Source organism: Trachemys scripta, chromosome 1 (assembly GCF_013100865.1).
Source record: "Trachemys scripta elegans isolate TJP31775 chromosome 1, CAS_Tse_1.0, whole genome shotgun sequence".
Taxonomy (NCBI): domain Eukaryota; kingdom Metazoa; phylum Chordata; order Testudines; family Emydidae; genus Trachemys; species Trachemys scripta.
The window spans coordinates 96,055,192-96,076,524 of record NC_048298.1 but is presented as its reverse complement, the minus strand read 5'-3'; the positions used below and the strand labels follow the sequence as shown (position 1 = coordinate 96,076,524).

The window sequence follows — 21,333 nt, the reverse complement described above, 5'->3', positions numbered from 1 at the left end:
ACTTTCCTGAGGAAAGAGCGTATTTACTACATTTCTCCTTCCTGTGGGCTGGAAAGTGAAAGAAATCTTATATGTGCATATGGCAAAATGTCTTGACCTTTGATTGATCTACTTTGCAGACACTACTCATGTGTTTAGTAAATATGTAAACTGAACAAAATAAATAGGGTTCTATATATCCTAATTAAGGGCTATGTTCTTCCTGTTGATCTCATCAAGGTTTTTTTGCTCATTTTATACTTGCAGACTCTCCATCAAGGAGGTCTGTAGGTCTCAAAAAGGAGAATTTAGCTTTAAGACTTGCATTGTTCCTAATAGTTATCTAATTGAACTCATCACTTCAGCTGATTTTAGTATTTTTTGCAACTATATATGGAGGGAAACCCCCATGTTCCTTTTGTACTGTGTATTTTGATAGTCGTTTTTAAAGCAGAAGTTTTTTAAATTTGATTTGATATTTTTTTAAAGTAAAATGATCTTTCATGTGTCTTTCCTTTTCTTTCTCAGGTTTCTACCTTTATTATGATGTACAGAACTCACTGTCAGAGGATACTAGACACTGTAATAAGAGCCAACTTTGATGAGGTATGCGGAGAAAGAAAAGAGCTGTAGTTTAATAACATTTAATGTATCCAGGACTTCTGGAGCATATTTTGAATGTGATATTTCAAATTATAGATTATCTGGTACATTTTTGTAAATAATGGAGGATATTTACATTAGTGTATATATGGTGCTTTATACATGATAACTCTTATTTATATCATCACATAAATTAGAGAAAAAATCTACTAAATTATCTAGTCTACCCCTCCTTCAGTGGAGGATTGGCCCCTACAGTATACTCTTTAAGGGCGGGCCAGTCCAATTTTGTGTGATTCAAGAAATGAATCTTCCATCACTTTCCTAGGGAGGTCTTTATACAGTAACATATCAATCTTAGGGAATTTTTCTCGATGGTCAGTATAAATTTACTATTACCCAGTTATAGCCCTGTGCTGCTAGTAACACTTACCATTGATTGCTTGGATATCTGTTAGGAATGGGCATGTATTCTGGATATGAGAGTCAGACTGATTCATTGCATCCAGTTTGAGGCATCACATAGGTTTGACTGGCTTCAGTATATAAACTACCCCCACAAATTTGTAACCTATTTTTCTTAGTCTGAGAACTTTCTGGTCATGCACTTACATAACCTTTGTTATAGTTCAGCAATTCTGGGAGTTTGCAGTTCTTGATGTGTAAAGTAATTTGCAATTGCATATGGAGAAAGTATTTAGTTAAGGGAAATAAGTCTGAATACACAGAGACTGGGATTTGCAAAGGAACCTAAGGGAGTCAAGACACCCAACTCCTGTTGAAAGTCAATGGGAACTGGGCAACTATTCGGGTCGGCCCCTTTGAACATCCCAGCCAGAGTGTGGGCAGAATTCCCTAGGCCTGTCTCTCATGCTGCATTATTCCCCACACTTTTCCAGTTTCAAGCTGAGGCTCTTTAAACGATTACATCCAGTCTAGATGTTTTAATTTACTCAAGCGAAATAGGAACACTCTCCTATTTTAATATTTTCCATTGGTAGCTTCCCTGTTAACAATCACCCATCTTCAAATAAGGATCAAGGCAGTTTCTTAAGGAGAGTAAAACCGACATACAGCTTATATAAGGCAAATACCCCCTGTTCTTGTCCCATTGACTTCAGTGGCACTGAATAAGCATATATATAGGAGAATTTGCAGGTTCAGCTCCACAATAGTTCCTTAGTCAAATATCTCATTGGGAAATCTGATGGCTTTTCAGCACCTCTGATGGCTATACATTTTACAGGCCAGATTCTCCACTGCTTTGCACTTTGTGTAGTCATTTACATCAGTGCAAAGTGGGTCTAAACTGCTATCAAATTGGAATACTAGTGTTTTGATTGCTCTAAAACTCATCCAGTATTTTTCCATGGAAAATGGCGTTTTTTCCTAAATGAAAATTTTTCACAGAAAATTTCTGTTTTGGCTGAAATTCCCACCTACTTTTTTTTAATTAAACTGAAAATAGATTTCTCCTCTTTCTCTATTTCTCTCCCCCCGCCTTTCCCTTTCTAGTGGAAACATTTTCAGTTTCAATTTTTTCAAAAAAACCCAGAAAATGTCTTTCAAAAAACCAAACATGTTTTGTTCTTTCCAAAAATGTCCATGGAAAATACTTCCAGTATTTTGACCAGCTCTAGCCCCCTCCTGGCGTTCACTTTGCACATATATAAATGGCTATGTAAGGTGCAAGCTGTGGAAAATCAGGCTGTATATGTGGAAGTCAAGGTGCTGCACTCATTGTGCCTGCTGGTGGAGAATAAAAATGGCGTGGCATGCATGGAACCCTTGCAGTCTGCTAAGGCAAAAGATTTCCTTAAACTGATCTCCCCACGGCAATGCCCCTTTATCCTCCTGGGCATTTATCTTACGATGTACCAGGTTTATCTAAGTTACAGCATAAGCCTGTCCAGGCAGGGACTCTGTCGTGTGAGTTTTGTGCAGCACCACGTACAACTATGGTGCCATATCAGTAATATGGAATTAGATCATTTAAGAAGAAAATCATATTTGCCATGTATAATTTGTGTGTGTGTAATTCTAGGTTCAAAGTTTTCTTCTGCACTTTTGGCAAGGGATGCCGCCTCACATGCTTCCTGTATTGGGTTCTTCCACTGTAGTAAATATAGTTGGGGTTTGTGATTCAATATTGTACAAAGCTATTTCTGGAGTTTTGATGCCAACAGTATTGCAAGCGTTACCTGACAGGTTAGTATGTTCTGCAGTATTGACAGTTTTTGTTTGAATTGTTTTTGTTAATTGTGTGGATTTGTTTTCACTATTGGTGCAGTTCTTAAAAAGCATAATTTCCCTACATATTTCCTATTTCCTTAATCCAGGTCAGAATCAATTTAAATGAGTTTAAAGATAGATAGAAATGTCTCATAGCATATAAATGGTCAGACTGAAGCTGGCATGTGAACGAATGCCAACCAGAAATCTATAGGCAGTGGAATGCCTTCATTATGCCTCCTTTGAAAACTTTCAGAGTGGCTGTATCAGTCACTTCTCCAGGACTGAGAGCTCAATATTCCGAGTTATGGCTCCAAGAGTAGTTAGTATGGTCTACCTGCATATGCACAAATGCATACACAACTGCAGAAATCCAAGCATTAGTCTCTGTCACAGTCTCTGACCCAAATTGTTCTTCCACTTACCAGGAATAGAATGTGTGTGGGGGCTGGGTGTAAGACTGACCTCTGAGAGAACATGGATGCATTTAAATACTATAGTGGGCATGACAGAATTGTGCCCATTTAGGGGTGACTTTCTTCACATGGTCCAGAACCAGGCCCACACAGCCTATCTCTGCAGGAAAGATGCATAGTCTTACCACACTAGTTTGAGAGCTAAATTCTCCTTTCTGATCTACATGTCAGAGCTTGTCTGTTCTCTTCCTACATGTAATTCATTTGTGTCCATGGAGTTTTGTTACATAGAGAAAGCAGGGTTAGGGTCATCAATTAACTGCAGAAAGTTTTATTCAACCAGTGTATTTTATTCAACCAGTTTTTCTCTTTGTGAATTTTCTGAAAACAGACTTAGATTTTTATGAATTTGTTCAATATTCAAAATTATTTGACAAAATTCAGCACAAGATTTGCTAACAATTTGTTGAGACTATTGCTTTGAGTGTTCACTCTTTGCACCGTATGTTTGGTCACCTACATTTTATTGTAGCTCTAATTACAGCAAATGTTTTCTGGCTTTTGTTCTACTTACTTAAACTAGAGTGCAGTGTTCAGATTGTATGGTTTGTTAAGTAGATGCAAAGTATCTGTCTGCAACCAGGAACAGGGTACAAGCGTGGATTTCTTTGGTAAATCTTGCAAGTTTTTGCAGACTTCAGCTCCCTCTCCTTCCCCCCCCCCCAATCTATTTCATCTGAAGGATTAAATTGCATAGCAGCCCTTTTTTCAAGCTGCTTAGTTCTTTCAGAGCAAATAAGGAGAGACTTGAGTGTGAATATGGACTTTTGTAATGCATATAAAGGGCCAGATTGTGGCTGTTAAGCCATGGCCCACACTGGAGGGAGTGCAGAAGGGTTTCGCAGCAATGGAGACACAGCAATGGAAGCCCTTGGAGGAAATCTTGCTGACTCAGCCGGAATTCCCTGGGAACAAAAGTTGCAGTGTCAACACAGCCAACCTTTCAGTGGGGGCATCAAGCACTCCCATCCACACCCAGCCCTCTAAGATAGCCCATGTGGAGGAAGGCAGGACCATGGCCATGTCCTCTGCAACACACCTCTTCCTGCCCCCGTGTGAGTAGCTAGTATCCACAGGAAACTGGCAGTGCACTACATCCAATGAGTTGAGCCCAGTCCCCGCACAGGGTCTCCATAAGGAGTGGAAAAGCTTCTGTGTGTCCTCCCCCTTCCACCTTTTGTACCCATGCAGGGCTGGGCACAATAGAGCTCAGAACTCTAATCTTGGGTCTACTGTTCCTTAAAGTGATGACTGAGAGTAGGACCATGATTTTTTTTTATGACAGTTGAATAGGTTGAGGCTGATTTGCTGATTTCCTCCCCCCCCCCCCCAAAACTGAAACCACCAAACACAATTGTAAGCTTAATGAAGTATGGAAGCCATCTTTAAAGATGAATCTGAAACTATTCCTGAGCTCAACGTATTCTGGGTATTTTTCCTTTTGCTTCAGATATTTTCAGATGTTTTCTATACTGTCCAAGTCCTTGATCCTGCAGGTGACTCTATGTGCACAGTGGGGCTACCTACAGGTGTAGGAGCTGCCCAGGCAGTCACTTGCATGATCAGGATTCAGATCTGACCTGGTTTGAGAATACAGTTCCCAAAATGTAGTCACTTAAGAAATGGGGCTATTTCTTCCCCTTTCCAAACTTCTAAAGGTCTGTTATTTTTATGCAGCTTCCTACGTTTAGGCCTGTTTAAACTATTCACTAAAAAGCCCTGTTACTGGGCTGCCAGTGGGCCCCATAGACTGTAGTAGGATGAATTCTGCTTAGAAGAATTATACTAGTGTGAATGTGGAGTAACACCACTGACTTTAACGGAATTTCTCCATATTTACACAGGTGTAACAGAGAATCGAATCTGGCCCAATAGTCACTCCACCCTCCTGAAGCTATGTCAAAATTTCCCTTTTATGTTATGGCACAATTGTTAAATGTAAACAACCAGTGAGACTTCCAGAACCCAGATGCGGCTGTTCAAATTGGCAATTAAGTGCATGAATTCCTGTATTATGAACCTTAATGTCAATTTCATATCCCAAATGGAGGATCTAAATGTACTATTAAGATGCCCACATCTGAAAATTGTGTCCTAGGTACCTTTGTTTGTAAATTGTAACTAAAAATGATATGCTGGGTGGTGGAACCCTGGCTTTACATGCTTCCAGGCACTGCCGTATAGACCACAGAGTGTACATTTTCTTAAGTAGTGATTTCTCCTTTCAGCTTGACTCAGGTGATCCGAAAGTTTGCAAAACAGCTGGATGAGTGGTTAAAAGTAGCTCTCTATGACCTGCCAGAAAACCTCCGAAATATCAAGTTTGAGTGTATGTATTGAGCAGTCTCTCTTTTTTTTTTTTTTTTTTTGATGTGAGAAGAATGTGTTATTTATCAGTTACAAATTAATTGGAAGCTAGGAAAATGTTCCATTAGTCATGAAAAAAGATCAACATTACAGATCTTTCATTAACCAATAATCTCCACTCATTCATGAGAACCAATTTCCTTTAAATGTAATAAGGCACAGCTCTAAGACCAGTTGTCTTTCCTTTTTTGTGGACTCTGATAAGAAATTAATTTGTTGACAGTAAGCAAGCATTAGGCATGATATTAGGCAAAGCAAATTATTAAACAAACCTATAGACTTGCACAATTTGAATACAGCTTGAGGCCCTCACTCCAAAGAAGTGCCAGAGTTAAATATGAAGGGGATCGAATTACCCTGTCACCACAGGAAAGGGCACTATGCCTTTTCAGACATGCTTTGTAGATGCCTGCAGTGCGCATCACCTATTGATAAAGCCTGCTTTATTTCACAGCTCTCCATTCTTTGCTTTTCATGAGCAGTAAATTCCACATCAGAAGTTTAAAAAAAAAACTAATTTAGGAGAAGGATTAACTACTGATCAGCATGGAAAATTAGGAGTATGTTTTGCAGAAAGTACTCAGGACATAAATTAGAATAATCCACTGGATATTTTTGGTCATTTACTTAGTTGTTCAAAAATTATGGAAAATGTGTCCTGAGAATATTTTTGTCGGTTCTTTGTCAATTCAAAACTATTGAGAATCCACACCAGTGAAATCTGTTCTGCTCATATAAATATTGGGACAATGAACATTTTAATAAATCTGAAAATATATATTTTAACTACCTCCATGGACAATATAGAAGGAATATGTAATACCAGCAAATCTGACTTCAAATATCTCTATAGATTATTTGCTTTGATCTGCAGATCTTTAGTGATTATAACATGATAATAAACTTGAGAACACACTAGCATTTACTTGATGCCTGGCTATCCTGCAAATGATTACTTACTACTGGGCATAATATTTACTCTTGTTTGTGCAGTCCCATTGAAGCCAATGGAAGAATTGGTGACAGAAAGCTGTATGGCTGTGAGTGTTTGCAGGATTGGGATCATACATTTCAGATGCTGTATGCAGAATAAATATTTACAGATTAGGTTACAAGTATGGATACCTTAATAAGATGCCCAAATCCCTTTTTGGGACATTCAAATCATCATTTACAGATATGAATAGTCTTTATACATACTTGTAACTACTGATTTGAGCATCCAAATGTAAGATTTGGATGTCCTATTCAGAAGTCCATCTTTGAAAACTGGGTGATTAATATGAACAATAAATAAGTCACAAATATGTGTCTTAACAGAAAGGAAATTCGGTGTATTTAATTGATTCTAGTTTTAACAAGGTACTTTTAAAATCAAGTTTCTTTATTTGGCATATTACCTAAATGTGTAATTCTCCTTTCCTGCAGTGTCCAGAAGGTTTTCACAAATTCTCCGGCGGCAGACCTCATTAAATCATCTCTGCCAGGTAGGTATTTCAGTGGTTATCCATTCCTGCTAAGTTTATTCCATGCTGCTTTTGCTGACAGTTGTAACAGTTTGCAGGTTGGATATTGCACAAGGAGAAAACTCTCTTGGAGGTAACAATGGAATATGAGGCTTTAGTACGACGTGGGCAAACTACAGACCACATCCAGCCCATCAGACGTTTAAATCCAGCCCTTGAGTTCCCACTGGGGAGCGGGGCCTGGGGCTTGTCTCGCACTGGCACTCCTGCCAGGGAGCGGGATTGGGGGCTTGCCCCGCTCTGTGCAGCTCCCAGAAGCAGTGGCATGTCCCCCCTCTGGCTCCTATGCGTAGGGGCAGCCGGGAGCTCTGCACACCACCCCCACAGCTCCCATTGGCCGGGAACCGGCACAGAGCTGCCTGGCCATGCCTCCGTGTAGGAGCCAGAGTGGGGACATGCTGCTGCTTGAGGTAAGCGCCGCGCAGAGCCTGCACCCCTGGCCTCCTCCTGTGCCCCAACCCACTGCCCCAGCCCTGATCCCCCTCCAGCCCTCTGAACCCCTCGATCCCAGCCCAGCGCACCCCCCCTGCACCCCAAAGCCCTCATCCCCAGTCCCACCCCAGAGCCCACATCCCCAGATGGAGCCCCCCCACACCCCTCCCAACCCCTTGCCCCAGCCTGGAGCCCCTTCCCGCACCCTGAACTCCTCATATCTGGTCCCAGCTCAGAGTCCGCACCCCCAGCTGGAGCCCTCCCACACTCCAACCCCAATTTTGTGAGCATTCATGGTCCGCCATACAATTTCCATATCCAGATGTGGCCCTCAGACCAAAAAGTTTGCCCACCCCTGCTTTAGTAGTTTTGTTTCTAATATTTATTTATTATGATCTTCTATAGATAAGCTACAAAACCATCCAAAAATCAGTTAAATGATTTGTTAGATAGTGGGGCTGATCCTGAATTCCTCATGCACCCAAAACTCCCAGTGACTTCTATGAAACAAATTCAGGTTCTGATCCTAGAAGAGGTTTCCGATCCAGTTCAACCCATTGAAACCAATGGGAAACTTTCCATAGATTTTTTCAGTTGGGTTTGGATCAGGCCTTTGATGAGGGAAGCAATTTGTCCATTTTCTAGACAGAAAACACCATACCTAGTTGTAACATTAAACCTCAAGTGAAAACAAAATACAGGGCAGATATTCACTTTTTGTGGTTACATACTTCAGTTTAAAACCAAGTGCTCTCAAATTCTGAGCACTTTACTCTTTTTTTTAATCCAGTCTTTATTCTGGCAGAGCTGGGGAGTTTTACCTAGATAAAAACTGATTAAGCCTGTTATGCAGACTTACCACTTTGCAAAGTGGTCTACATGCATCCGAAGAAGTGGGTATTCACCCACGAAAGCTCATGCTCCAATATGTCTGTTAGTCTATAAGGTGCCACAGGATTCTTTGCTGCTTTTACAGATCCAGACTAACATGGCTACCCCTCTTATACTTGACACTTTGCAAAAGATGCTCTCATAGACATACATGATGGATTGTTTTTCTTCCATAAAATTAACCTGAAAACTAGTAGCAGCATATATAAATAGAACTATTTCAACAGGTTTATTTTGTCTTTCTTTTTTTCCTTTAACATAGGGCCCACTCTATTAGTTTTCTTTTTTTATCATTTTGTGAGGATGAATAGACTATATTTTTCTGTTTTTTTTTGTTTTTTTTTACAATGGATTATTTTCTTCTGGGGTTTTGAAATGGTTTATTTATCAAGACTTGTTTGTCATGCCAGACAATACTTCAGTAGAGTTCATTTAATAAATAAAATTACCATTATAATTTATTAAAGTTCTTATAGCTGTGAATATAAGCTTCATAGTATCCCATTGTTTTACTGATAAAAATCCACCATGCAGGTGGAATATACTATGTCTGTGAATTTATTTTTCACTGACTCAGTTAGGCCATGGGAACTGTGCAAAATTCACAGGGCCAGATTTTCTGATGGTATAAATAGGAGCATCTCCCTTGACTCCAGTGAAGTTTCACCCATTGACACCAGCTGAGGGTTTGTCCCACACTGCAGTTCGAGGGACTACATTTGAAAACTGTATCTAATGCCCCAGATTAAGCCCTACAGCAGAAATGCCCCCTGAGGGAAGGAGATGTCAGTGAGGATGCTTTGTGGAGTTTCTCCTCCTTTAATTCATTTGTGGGGGAAGGTTTGCCATCCTGCTGCATGAGCTGTGGGGTCTACCCACAAACCTGGTAGATCCCCAAGAACCTGCATAGATCCAGGGGAATCTATAGAAGACCAGAGCCATTCACACAGCTCTGCCCCCTCAACAGCTTCCTAAACCAGGGACTTTTCAGGCTGCCATGGTCCTCAAGGGAGACTCTCTGGAAAAGATAATACAGGCCAAGTCTGGGTTGTCTTCACTGATTAATTTACACAGGACTGATGTGTGGCCCTGATCCAGCACCACCCATGTTTCCCTCAGCTTACTCCTTCCCTTTGTGCAGGGAGGCCTCTTCATGGTCCAGAGGATGGGCAGGTGGTAGTGTGGGGGCAGGTGAGCCTCCTTTTCATGTGTCGGGGGTAAGATGCATACTCTGAGTGTTTCCTCCCTACATAGATTGATGGGGAGGATCTGGGCCAATGTGTTTTTGTTCTTGGATTGACGTGAACGTAAAACTGCAGCCCAAACCTAGTAGAATTAATGGTCTAGGAGAGAGCAGTTTGATTAGAAACGCCTGTCGAGATTTGTACTTTGTGGAAACCAAATACATGCTGAGTTAGAGTTGGTAAAAATGGCTTCAGAGTTCTGTCCAGCTACCACGGCCGGTAACTTCCAGAAAGGATCAAGAGGTGTGTGGGGTTTGAGAATCAACTTAGTGAGGCTCGCTAAGGGAGCGTAAAAGGGGATGAAGTCTATTTTTAACCTAATAAACCATGAACTAATGAGTAGATCGGATTGGATTATAGGCATCAAGAACGGTGATCCACAGTGCAGACATTACCTTTCAAATGCTGGAGGACTGGAGGAATGTGGATCTGAACAGCATTACCAAACAAACTCTCTATACCATGGAGGATTCGCGTGAGGAGCACAGAAAGCTCATCATACAATGTAAGAATAAAACCCTCAAATGTGGTACGGGGAACCCTGAACCGTGTTTCCTGTTGAATACAAAACACCACAATAATAATAATGTTCAATTTTATAATAATTGTTTTACAGTCAATCAGTTTAATAATTGAGATATTGTAGCAATGTGGTAGCACATCATTACTGGCTACTGCTCGCTTGCTGCTCAGATAAATACTGAAACACGTATCAAAAAGAAAGGTGAGCCAAAACCAAGATGTTCCACTTTGAGACGTGGATATGGACAATAAAGAAATTATTTCTAGTCTTCCTAATGACTGATGTGGATCTAGGGCCCAATCCAAAGCTTATTGAAGTCAGTGGAAGCCTGCCCATTGCCTTTAACGGGCTATGGATCAAGTCCCTAATAATTTTATTTGATAGAGTAGAATGGTGGTTGTTTACCCAATTATACTATTATGGGATAACTGCCTTTTGAATGGCTTTGACAGCAGGACCATTTTTATTTGAGTCATTTCCAGAGGCTTATGTTTTTTTAAAGCGCTGGTTTCACAAAGCACTTTTAGCAGCAAGTTAGTCTCTGATTGGCTGAAGTTTTATTTATGAACTTTTAGAAGTAAATATGTATCCCATATCCAGAAATCTGATTGGCTGACATAGACACTGCTTGGTTTATTGAAGGGCATAGGTCAAAGAATGACTTGTAGAAACCCTGAAAAAGTTATGCTTTCTTAAAGGGGCAAGTTGGTTTTAGGGTAGGGTGACCAGATGTCCCAATTTTATAGGCACAGTCCCAATGTTGGGGTCTTTTTCTTATATAGGCTCCTATTACCCCCCCAGTCCCATCCTGATTTTTCACACTTTCTGTCTGGTCACCCTATTTTAGGGGGAAAGCTCATCTATTCCATGTGTAAAGTAGTGACACAAGTTGCTCAGAGAATGTGCATGTGATGCCATTTCTAACTCTTAGAACTCTGACAACAAATGTGTGTGCATCTCTGGGTGTGCTACACTGAGATATTAAAGATGAGTATTCTTGTCTTTAGTAGCAGTCTCAACCTCTAACTCCAGCTGGAGTCCTCCTCCTTTCTTTCCTGAAGATGACAAAAATGCTCCCATCTACCTCACATCCCTCACTGACCTCTGAAAGACTCATCCCCAAGCAGAAAGAAGGCCTCACATCCCCTGATCACCTTCTGCTGGCTCCATTTCCAGCAGAGAACTGTTCTGGGATTCTTGCCAGTTCCTCCCAGCCCCTGAGTTTACCTCCTGATATGACCCTCCTCCCCACTGAGGATTGAGGGGAGTGAGCCAGGAGCAGGCAGCAATGAGAGGTTGAGAGTAGTGAGAATTCAGGACAGGAAGGAGATGAAAAATAAGCAGTTCAGGACATGCTCAAGCCTAGAATCCAGAGTCATCCTGGCTCCCAGCAGCCAGAAAATCTCTCTTCTTCTTTAACCATCCTCAGCATACACCCAAACCCCCTAGAAATTATCTAGTTCCCAAAGGGTTAATACTTAATATCAATAATGTTTCTGGCCCAGATTCAGGAGAGCATCCCCATTTAGGAAGGACCCTTAAGTAAGTGCTAAATTTTCAGTGCATATTTAAATCCCTTGAAAGTTAAACAAGTGCTTAAGAACTTTCCTGAAGAGTGGATGGAATTCAGCACATAAGTGCTTTCCAGAAGGGGCCAGTCTTAGCAGGTAGCAGTTTGCAACAGAAAGGGAGAGGAGAAAGGTGTGAAAGGAGAAGACCAGAAGCAGTAACCCAACCCAGTGTACATGTTGAGGATTATGTTGAGACAAGGGTATATATATGACACTGACCTCAAGAGCTTTTTTCCAACTTTGGATATAGTTTCTACCTAGATGAAGATCATTTAAAGATATGTACCCAAGGATATGTCTACAAGGAGCTAGTTCCAAAAGGTGAACCTTCTTTCTGGGGTGGTATTTTCAGCTCCTTTGCAGCAAATTTGGTACTGCTGTTGCAAGTCAGTATTTCCCCTTCTACTCGAAGATTTACAGCAGGCTGGAAATTCAGCTTAATTCCTTTGAATCCTCCAGGAGTATCGCCTCCTCTCTTCCTTCTGCGCACTCATACTGCTGTTGATAGATTTTTCCTCTGAATCACCAAGAACTCTAGGATAACTCTCCCATGTCCTGCCATTCCGTATGAGTATTGTGGTAGTACCTAGCAGCCATAGTCTGAATCAGAGGCCATTGTGCTAAGCACTGTGCGCACACAGATTGAAAAGGTGTTCCCGGCCCCCTAAGGCTTGCCTCTCCGTCAGTGCTCAGTCTCATTTCAAATCCGGGTTGAAAACATAGGTAAGGGGAAGAGACAAAGCCAAACTGTTCTGTACCTCTAAAAGGGGCTGGCGTAGGTTGGCTTCAAGCGTTGGATGAAGATTCAGGCTGGTTCTTATTTCAACCAGTCCACTTTACTTATTTCCCACACACACGCACACATGCATGAAAGTGTCACATTTTTGCTGGGTGCCTCCTCACACAGTGAAATTGGGCCCTCACTTTATGATTATGCCATTGGGATTTCTTAATACGCATGTCCAATGTAGGTTTCCAGTGCTCCTTTACATCCTGCTGGTGCTGGGAAATCCCAACACTCAGTCTCCAGTGGTTAGAATTTCCAACTATAATAACTGGAAAAATATCTTCCAGATTGGAAGATTTCCACTGAACATGACAGTCGTTTGTTACTAACTAAAAAGTGGCTTTTCTTGTTTTTAACAATAGGGCTACTTCTATCATGATTTTTCCCTGGTGCTCCATTCCTTCAGGCCCCTACAGATGTGTCTACAACAGCTGCTTTGGGCCAGATGGTAACTTTGTAATCAGCCCTGAGTAAGGGACGGTGCGTAGCGGCACTTTCCCAGCCAGACAACAAACTGGGACTCGGAAGATCACAGTTCCACTTGTGCTCGATGTAGCTGGAGCAGCTTACTCCCCACTCTATGCCCAGCCAGGTACTGGATTAAGGAGGCAGAGCGAGGGTTCCTCTTATGCCCTGCTCCCTCCACCCTCTCCCCACTGGCTTGCGTGCAGTGGGAAGTATTCGACAAATAGAGTTCTCCCGTCTGCATCCAGGGTCCTAATACGAGCAGGTTTGAGTAGGAAAGGAAGGGGAATCTTGCTCCCCATTGTTCCCCTAGGTGGCTGAATAACAGCTGTGACAATCTACCCCTTTGTAATTAAGTCTAAATGGAATCAATGCACAGTCATTTGTAAGACAAGGAAACTCTTAAATGCGTTCCTACTGGATCTGTTGCTTCAGCTCACAACAATACTTCCCAATCTGCAGAGCCCAAGCCAGGGTGCTATTACAAAGAATGGCCATGCTGCTCAAGTGGAGAGCATCCTTGTATTTTGCATTTTTTCTCCATGTCTCCTGCACTCTTCCCTAGCTGCCAACTTTGTGCTTTGCCTCCTTTCCCTGCCCCTAGCATCCACTCCAGTGGTGGGAAATTCCTCTCTCCTGCTGTTTATAATGAAGTATAAATGGACGTGCACAGCGCATTTAAATCACCCTGTGACACAGCAGGTATAAAAGCATCTTTTCTTTTGATTTAGGGGACCATTTTTTGTAGCTAAATTGCAGAGCAATTCCTTGAGATGCTCAAACACATGAGTCCTTGTCTTCCAATAGCTTCTTCTCCTAAATAAATTGGAGATTCTCCTATTTAATTGACACATTTGAATGGGCCATCTGAGTTTACTCTCTATATTTTTGAAAAATATATTTGGAAGAGGATCGCCTGTCTGTAGAAACTCCTTTAGGTATAGTCAGCATGGCATTTGTGTGCTGGTAGTAATTCACTTTATAAAAGTACACATTTTATAGGAAACACTTTTTTTTGCTTGTTTGATGTTACAAATAAATGACAGTTGCCGTTGAAGCCCGTTTTCAAAACTAAAGCATTATGCACTGGAGATTTGCTGATGAGAGGCCTATCGACAATACTCATCCATTGGGTGTTTAAAAGATTCTCTATGCATTTCTAAATCAATTTCATGCATGGCCTTTCTTCCTCATGAGGGTCAAAGCCTAGCTTACTGCTCTGCACTGTGAACACCATAAATGTGTTTTACTTCCGGGCATAGACAGCTGAAGCTTAAATCAAAAGATGAATTTCAAATGATGGGCCAAGATCCTGCTCCCACTGAAATCCTTTAAAAACTCCCACTGATTTCAATAGCAGCAGGATAGCGACCAAGCACAGTAATAGTTTCAACCTCTTTGATGTCTTAAGGTGTACACATAAACATTTATAGTTAAGTGATCTGTTGTAATTAGCTGAGCAAATTGGCGACGTATTGTTGACTGTTTTGTGACAGTTGTTTTCTCTATTGTTTTAAAATGGAATTAAAGTCCTGATTTGGAGTATTTTTCTTTGTTCGTTAGTGTATCAGGAATTTGATCATCTTTTGGAGGAGCAGTCACCCATTGAGTCCTACATTGAGTGGCTGGATTCCATGGTGGACAGATGCGTTGTGAAGGTTGGTAAATAGGAGTTAGGACCCGAGTCACTTTATGTGCAGTATAACCAAGTGCAATATTTGTTTTCACAAAGCAGTGGGTATTTAGTAGACACAGACTCAAGATGCAAAATCTGGATCCAAATTCCAGACTCAAAAGTCGGAGAGTGTTCAGATTCAAGACTTTCACTCATTCCATTCTAAAAATAGAAGCCATTTGCAAAATTTGGAGCTGGATCAGAGTTCAGATTTTCAACATCCCCAACGTTCAAGGGTGTATGGATCTGAGGTGTTGGTTCAGACTCCTCTCTAGTGTATAGTGAATAATGTAGTATTGCAGGTGGAGATCATAAATTAATATGCCCTTTAGAGAGTTTAATGAAGATAATATTTAGTCCAGCTGATTCATTTTAGTAAATAAAGGTTAACAACTAGCTTATAGTTCAGCTAGGGATTAAGCTGTTTGATTTTTAGGAGTTGCTCTGAAACGCCAGTAATTGAACTCTGACCTAAATTTTAGCATTATTTGAGTGGACACTTACTGACTGAACACATGAGCACTGTCAGCCAATCAGACATCAATACAATTTTATGCAGTATATGTAACTATACAGTTTGCCATATACTTTTAGTTTCTGTCCATGAACGATAATACATTTTGTATTAGCATGTTCTGTTGGAAAATTGCAACTCTACTTCCAGAGTTCACTATTAGACCTGAGTAAATAACTTAAGAACACTTCATTAAACAATATTACCTCTTTTTCTGTTTGCAGAATGTCCACAACTCCCACCCACCCCAAATTTCCCAAATGTATCAATTGTTTGAAATTATTTAATTTTAAAAAAAATGTCTTTAGTCTATAGATTGCTATTTGAAATCACTATGAGTGGTTATGATGGATCATATTGGACCTGGTATTTTTTCTATTTGCTGACTAGATGAAAATTAACAGGCCATTTCACCTTGAATGGTCCCTTGAAATATGTGTTAACTACTTACGCTAAACAGTCTGTTCCACCTTGTATTTAGCTGTGACATTCTAAGTTTTCTAGACCCGAAGAAGAGCTCTGTGTAAGATCACAAATTTGTCTGTCTCACAAATGGAAATTGGTCCCATAGAAGATATGACCTCACCTTCCTTTTCTCTCTAATATCCTGGGACCAACACGGCTACCGTAACACTTACAGAAAATGAGCTTTTGAGAGTGTAAACTTACAATATGCTTTCTGAGAAGTATAATTGTGAGTAAAGCATGATCATCTGAGTGTTCACAGAAAGAAAATGCAAAGAGGATGTGAACACACCAAGAGCCAATTAGTTTAAACATTCAGATTAATACATTATTTTTGCAATATATTCCCAGCAGTATTTGTTATAAATTTTCTTCCTAAACTAGAGAATCACCAATAAAGGGAATCAAATTAAGATGAAGACCTGGTTGTTGTTAGGCAGTCTGATAAATCCCTTCATTATTTATAATCCAAATGTTACCCTCCACAAGCATGAGCATTTTATGTGTTAGGGGTTATAATTTTATTGTAGGCTTCTTCCTGCAAACTCATGTGTATATAATTATCATTACTGGATGGCTTCATATGTATCTGTTTTAAGTTTTATCCTAATTTTCTTACAATAGGATGTAGTTTTAGTGAAGAAGATGGATGGACACGGGCAGTGTTGGGCTGGGCCAGACAATGGAAATGAAAATGAATGTTTATTAGCTGTGTGAAATATATAATATATTTTCTTGTAGGTAGCTGCCAAGAGACAAGGCTCTTTGAAGAAAGTGGCTCAACAGTTCCTCTTGATGTGGTCCTGCTTTGGCACACGAGTGATTCGGGACATGACTTTGCACAGTGCACCCAGCTTTGGTACTTTGATTTTAATTGTACTGATCGGTTAGCACAGCAAAAAATGCTAGATCAAGAGCTGTCACTCACTTCTGAGTGACAATCCCCTCTTATTTTCACACGTTCATAACCTTTAAAAAAATCTCTTTTGGGGGTTGAAATTTTCAACACATTTTCTGCCACCAGGTCGTTTTCTCTGATGCTTTTGAACAAATTCCCTTCAGTTGTTTTTGATGTCCGTAAGAGTGGAAGAATATAAACTTATCCCATTAAAAAAAAAAAAAAAAAGATTGTCCTGTTTCTTTGCACACAGAATTCAAAAACAACTGTGCTTTGAAGCCTGGTGTGTAAACAGTCCCTACTGAGGAGTATGTGTATGTACAAATTGAACTAGTCAACAATAGGAATGATTGAAAATGGGCTATTGTGCTTTTGTGTTCTCATAAGTGCACACTTGTCAATGTATGTTATTAGCAGACTAATAATAATGAGGATTGTGAGAGAGCAGCGCTGAGCCACTAGCATATTTTCTTCCAGCAGTGCTTTCTTGTGTTTTATTCTCTTAGGTGATGCTTAGATACAGGGGTGCTGGGCACCCCCAGAAGAATGTAGACCTATAGATAGAAAGCTTCTGAGCTTTGTTGGTGTACAAGTAAGCTGAGGGGAGCAGATATTGGAGGCTGGCAAGAACACTATGAAGTCCCACATGGGGCATTGGGAAGCTGGCCATGAGGACTCAGTATTACTAATCCCAAGCAATCAAAAATTGTGTGTCAGGCCACCCAAAATCATGGGACTGGCTTAAAAAAACGCATTTGGGGTGCTTTTATTTATCGTCTGCTTTTTGAATCTCTAGGGTGCATGTGGGTCCCATTTTTAAGTTTTACTCCATGACCATAAAGGCTAGAAACTTACTTTTGTTTAATGCAAGCTGAGATTCTCACATATTCACAAGCCGCCAGGAGCTGAGGCTTTAAGATAAACACCAAATACTACATGACTCTTGATAAAATCTGAAGAGCTGACCTCACTGTCTTCTGAGAACCTTCAGGAGCAGGGCCGGCGCTTCCATTTAGGCGACCTAGGCAGTTGCCTAGGGCACCAGGATTTGGGGGGGGGCGGCATTTGGCTGCCCTTGGTGGCAATTCGGCGGCGGGGGTCCTTCCGCGCTCTGGGTCTTCGGTGGCAATTCTGCGGTGGGTCCTTCACTCGCTGAAGTGCCCCGAAGACTGGGAGCGCGGAAGGACTCCTCCCCCCCCCCCCCGCCGCAGAATTGCCGACGACGACCCGGAGCGCGGAAGGACCCCTGCCTAGGGCGCCAAAAACCCTGGCGCCGCTCCTGTTCAGGAGCATTTTGATCTGTGGTTGGTCTTCCTGGCTTCCCTGTTGTCAGTTTCTTCTAAGCACAGCTTTTAAGCAAGCACAAGTGTGAAGTGCCACTCCTAGCAGGCAGTGGGACAGTGAAAATCCTTAAAAGGCCTCTATGCACAGCTTTTGTATTCACTGGATTGTGCTGAAGTACCAGTGCCCTGACCATATTTGATATCTATCCCCTCTCATATTCGCTCTCCCCCTTATTCACCAAAACTCTTTTCACTGTGGAAATAGAGATTGCTCGCACTGCTGAGCATTGCATACTTCTCTGCACAATGCAGAAACCTCTTGGAACAGGTATTGAGCAAACACTGAGTTCTGAGCATTTTGGCTCTCTGCAGCGCTCAGCTGCAGGAGCAGCCTTTAGATGCACTGTGTAAATGGAATGTTGAGGTCAGACCATTAAAATCATGAAATGTCAAAAATGCAAGTTAAAGTTCCAAAAATTGTGCACTCTCTATCAAGCTAAATTAATAGAGATATCCTATATTGGACCTTGATAGGTCATTGAGTCCAGCCCGCTGCTTTCACTAGCAGGACCAAGTATGGATTTTGCCCAGATCCCTAAGTGGCCCCTTCAAGGATTGAATTCACAACCCTGGGTTTAGCAGGCCAATGCTCAAACCACTGAGCTATCCCTCCCCCCGTACATAAGCAGTTTTAAATTCCTAGTTAGGCTAAACGTGTAGCCTAATAGCATACTGGTTTTTGTAAAGTGTATAAAATAAAATATACAGGATGTGTAGTCACACACGTATACCCCTCCCTACACAAAATATATCTATTTAGATATAATGGTGTATTAGGAAAGAGGCTATCAGCAGCCACATGCGATGTGCTTTCCATGGCATTTGGAGTGTTACTCTATACAGTTCTAGTAAGACAGGTCTTAACTGCATACACCATCTTAAAAGTATGTTTAAAAGAAATTGCTGTCTCTTAAAAGTATTGGTAATTTAATTACATTAGTAGTCACCAGCTACATCTGTTAAGTGTCTGCTTTCAAATTATTATAGCACATGTCAAATCAGTATAAATTGGTTTTCTGAAAATAATGCATTTTTAAAGGATATAAATAATATAGAATTTTTTAATGATTTGGGTTTGATAATGCTTGCAGCAGTACTGAACAGGATTATCATTTACATCTTCATTATGGGGCTGTAAACTTCCTAAGGTTTTCTTATAATAAACCCATGTAAGCTCTTTCTTTCTACCGACACACTCTCTCTGTGAATAAGGGCTTTTATTTGTTTTTAACGGAACCCTTGAATTTCTCCCACTCTGGGTTCAAAAGTGCAGGTCTATTGAAGTCAGTGGGAGTTAGGGTGAGCAAGGACTTCAGATCCTCAAAGAGGATGAGTATTGAAACCACGTCCAGACCCCAGTATAACAAAACTTGGACTATCACTGCTCCCAGTTCTCGAAAAGTGACTGACATGTTATTTACCAGCATCAACCAAATTATAATCTATTGAATGAATGCGGTAATATTCTAATTACAAAGTCATTGTAAGGCACATTTGTATTGAATTATAGCTGAGCATTTCCAAAAGTCTAATTATCCTCTGAATGTAAACGTATCAGAATCATAGGGAGGAGGGGGATAGTTCAGTGGTTTGAGCATTGGCCTGCTAAACCCAGGGTTGTAAATTCAATCCTTGAGGGGGCGACTTAGGGATCTGGGGCAAAATGTGTACTTGGTCCTGCTAGTGAAGGCAGGGGGCTGGACTTCATAACCTTTTAAGGTCCCTTCCAGTTCTAGGAGATAGGATAGGATACCTGAGGAACTTGTTGTGGGTTTAATTTAACACCATTCTTCCTCTCTTTTTACAGTATCATGCATTTTTAATGAGTACTATACAGAGAGACACAAAGATGACTATATTTTAGATCTTGTCTTCCGTATAAATTTGTTCTTATCTTAGATGAAAACTTGTATTTTGGCTACATTGGTGATTATATAAACAGGCATTGATTTTATTGATCAGTCTAAGCAATAAACAATGCCAGATCTTTACACTGTTGTTTTAAAAAAACAAAAAAGCATTATTTGAGAGTGTGTTTGAAACAAAAACATGATAAAAATTACTTTTTCGATGCTCTGGTCATTCTTATATACAGTACAATATATTTTAGCTTTGTCATCATTTCATGATCCAGAAATTTGACTACAGAATGTTTTACTACATGTCACTGAGCTGGTAGCATATATCCTGAAATGACATACAGATCTGAGTCTGGGCAAAGCTTTTAAGCATGGTGCATGGTATGGGCAAGTCAAAACGATTCCTGGCAGACAAAAGCTCATCTCTCTCCTTTTTCTCTCTCTCTACCCTCTTCTGTCTATGCATATCAAAGGCACAGTTGGTGGCAATGTTTTGGTAATGCAGCTTGTGTATAAAAACAACTAATTAGTAAAAGGAGCCTTCCAATCTTCCCCAGATCTATATATCTCTGTTTTACAATACTTGTACATAATTCCTGGCTTTTGTGAATAGCTGCTGATGTTTACTGTGTATTAGCTAGATAGAATAGCTGTAATAATATCCTCATTTTATTCAATTTGGTCTTTTTGAAAAGAGAGTCAAAAGCAATTTATTATTGTAGGTACAGTATCTAGGGGGACTTTTTATCTCTAACTAAATGAATATATATTTTATCAGACACAGATGAATCCTCTTCAGTACCTACAGCTATATTTGAAAGAGCCAGTCATAGGTTCCTGCTAAATACAGTAGCTTGCAAAACATAAAATATAAACATAAAGTATAAACAGTTGTACATGAATAGCTGCTCAGTAAGTAACTGACATGCATATCCTGAAACTGGTTTCATTTTATATCTTACATTTAACGTAATTAATTTAAAATGTAAAATGATTGCATTAATTTGATACAACACCCCTTTTTTGTAGTGTGTCTTATAAATTCTGTCTCAAACATTCTACAGAATTAAAAAATATCGAATGGTAAAAGAAGAGAGAAATTCATAGAGAGACAAGGGAACCAGATAGTTTTTTAAAAGGTGTACTCAGTATTATCAACCCCAAGTGTTCACAATCAAGAGTTAGGCCCCAAAATATCATGAGATTTAAAAAAATAATAAATCTTGGGTTCTTAGTATTTGTCTTCTAGCATGTGAGCATTTAGCATTCCTACTTTCGAGGTTTTCTCTGCAGTCTTAGGACTTGAAACTTTCTTTTATTTTTTTAATGAAAGATGAGATTGTCACATAATTACCTGTCTCCAGGAGCAGAGGCTTGAAGAAAGAACACCAAATATCTTGAGACTTGTGATTAAAATTGTGAGACTTGAAAACACTGAATATTAGGCCTGATTTGCCTCTGGTCCAGATCAGTAATGACTCCA

General features: G+C 40.4%; 1 protein-coding gene across 3 annotated transcripts in view; it reads left to right on the top strand.

Moving 5' to 3' along the window:
* The window catches only part of RFX4 (regulatory factor X4), a 129,744-nt gene that overhangs the window by 64,723 nt on the left and 43,688 nt on the right, over positions 1–21,333 (top strand). For all 3 annotated transcript variants that reach the window (XM_034778210.1, XM_034778200.1, XM_034778191.1), the window contains exons 7-13: positions 508–585; positions 2,627–2,790; positions 5,519–5,619; positions 7,086–7,144; positions 10,111–10,255; positions 14,660–14,754; positions 16,492–16,609. In XM_034778210.1, the coding sequence (XP_034634101.1) occupies positions 508–585; positions 2,627–2,790; positions 5,519–5,619; positions 7,086–7,144; positions 10,111–10,255; positions 14,660–14,754; positions 16,492–16,609 (760 nt within the window). The remainder of the gene's footprint in view (positions 1–507; positions 586–2,626; positions 2,791–5,518; positions 5,620–7,085; positions 7,145–10,110; positions 10,256–14,659; positions 14,755–16,491; positions 16,610–21,333) is intronic.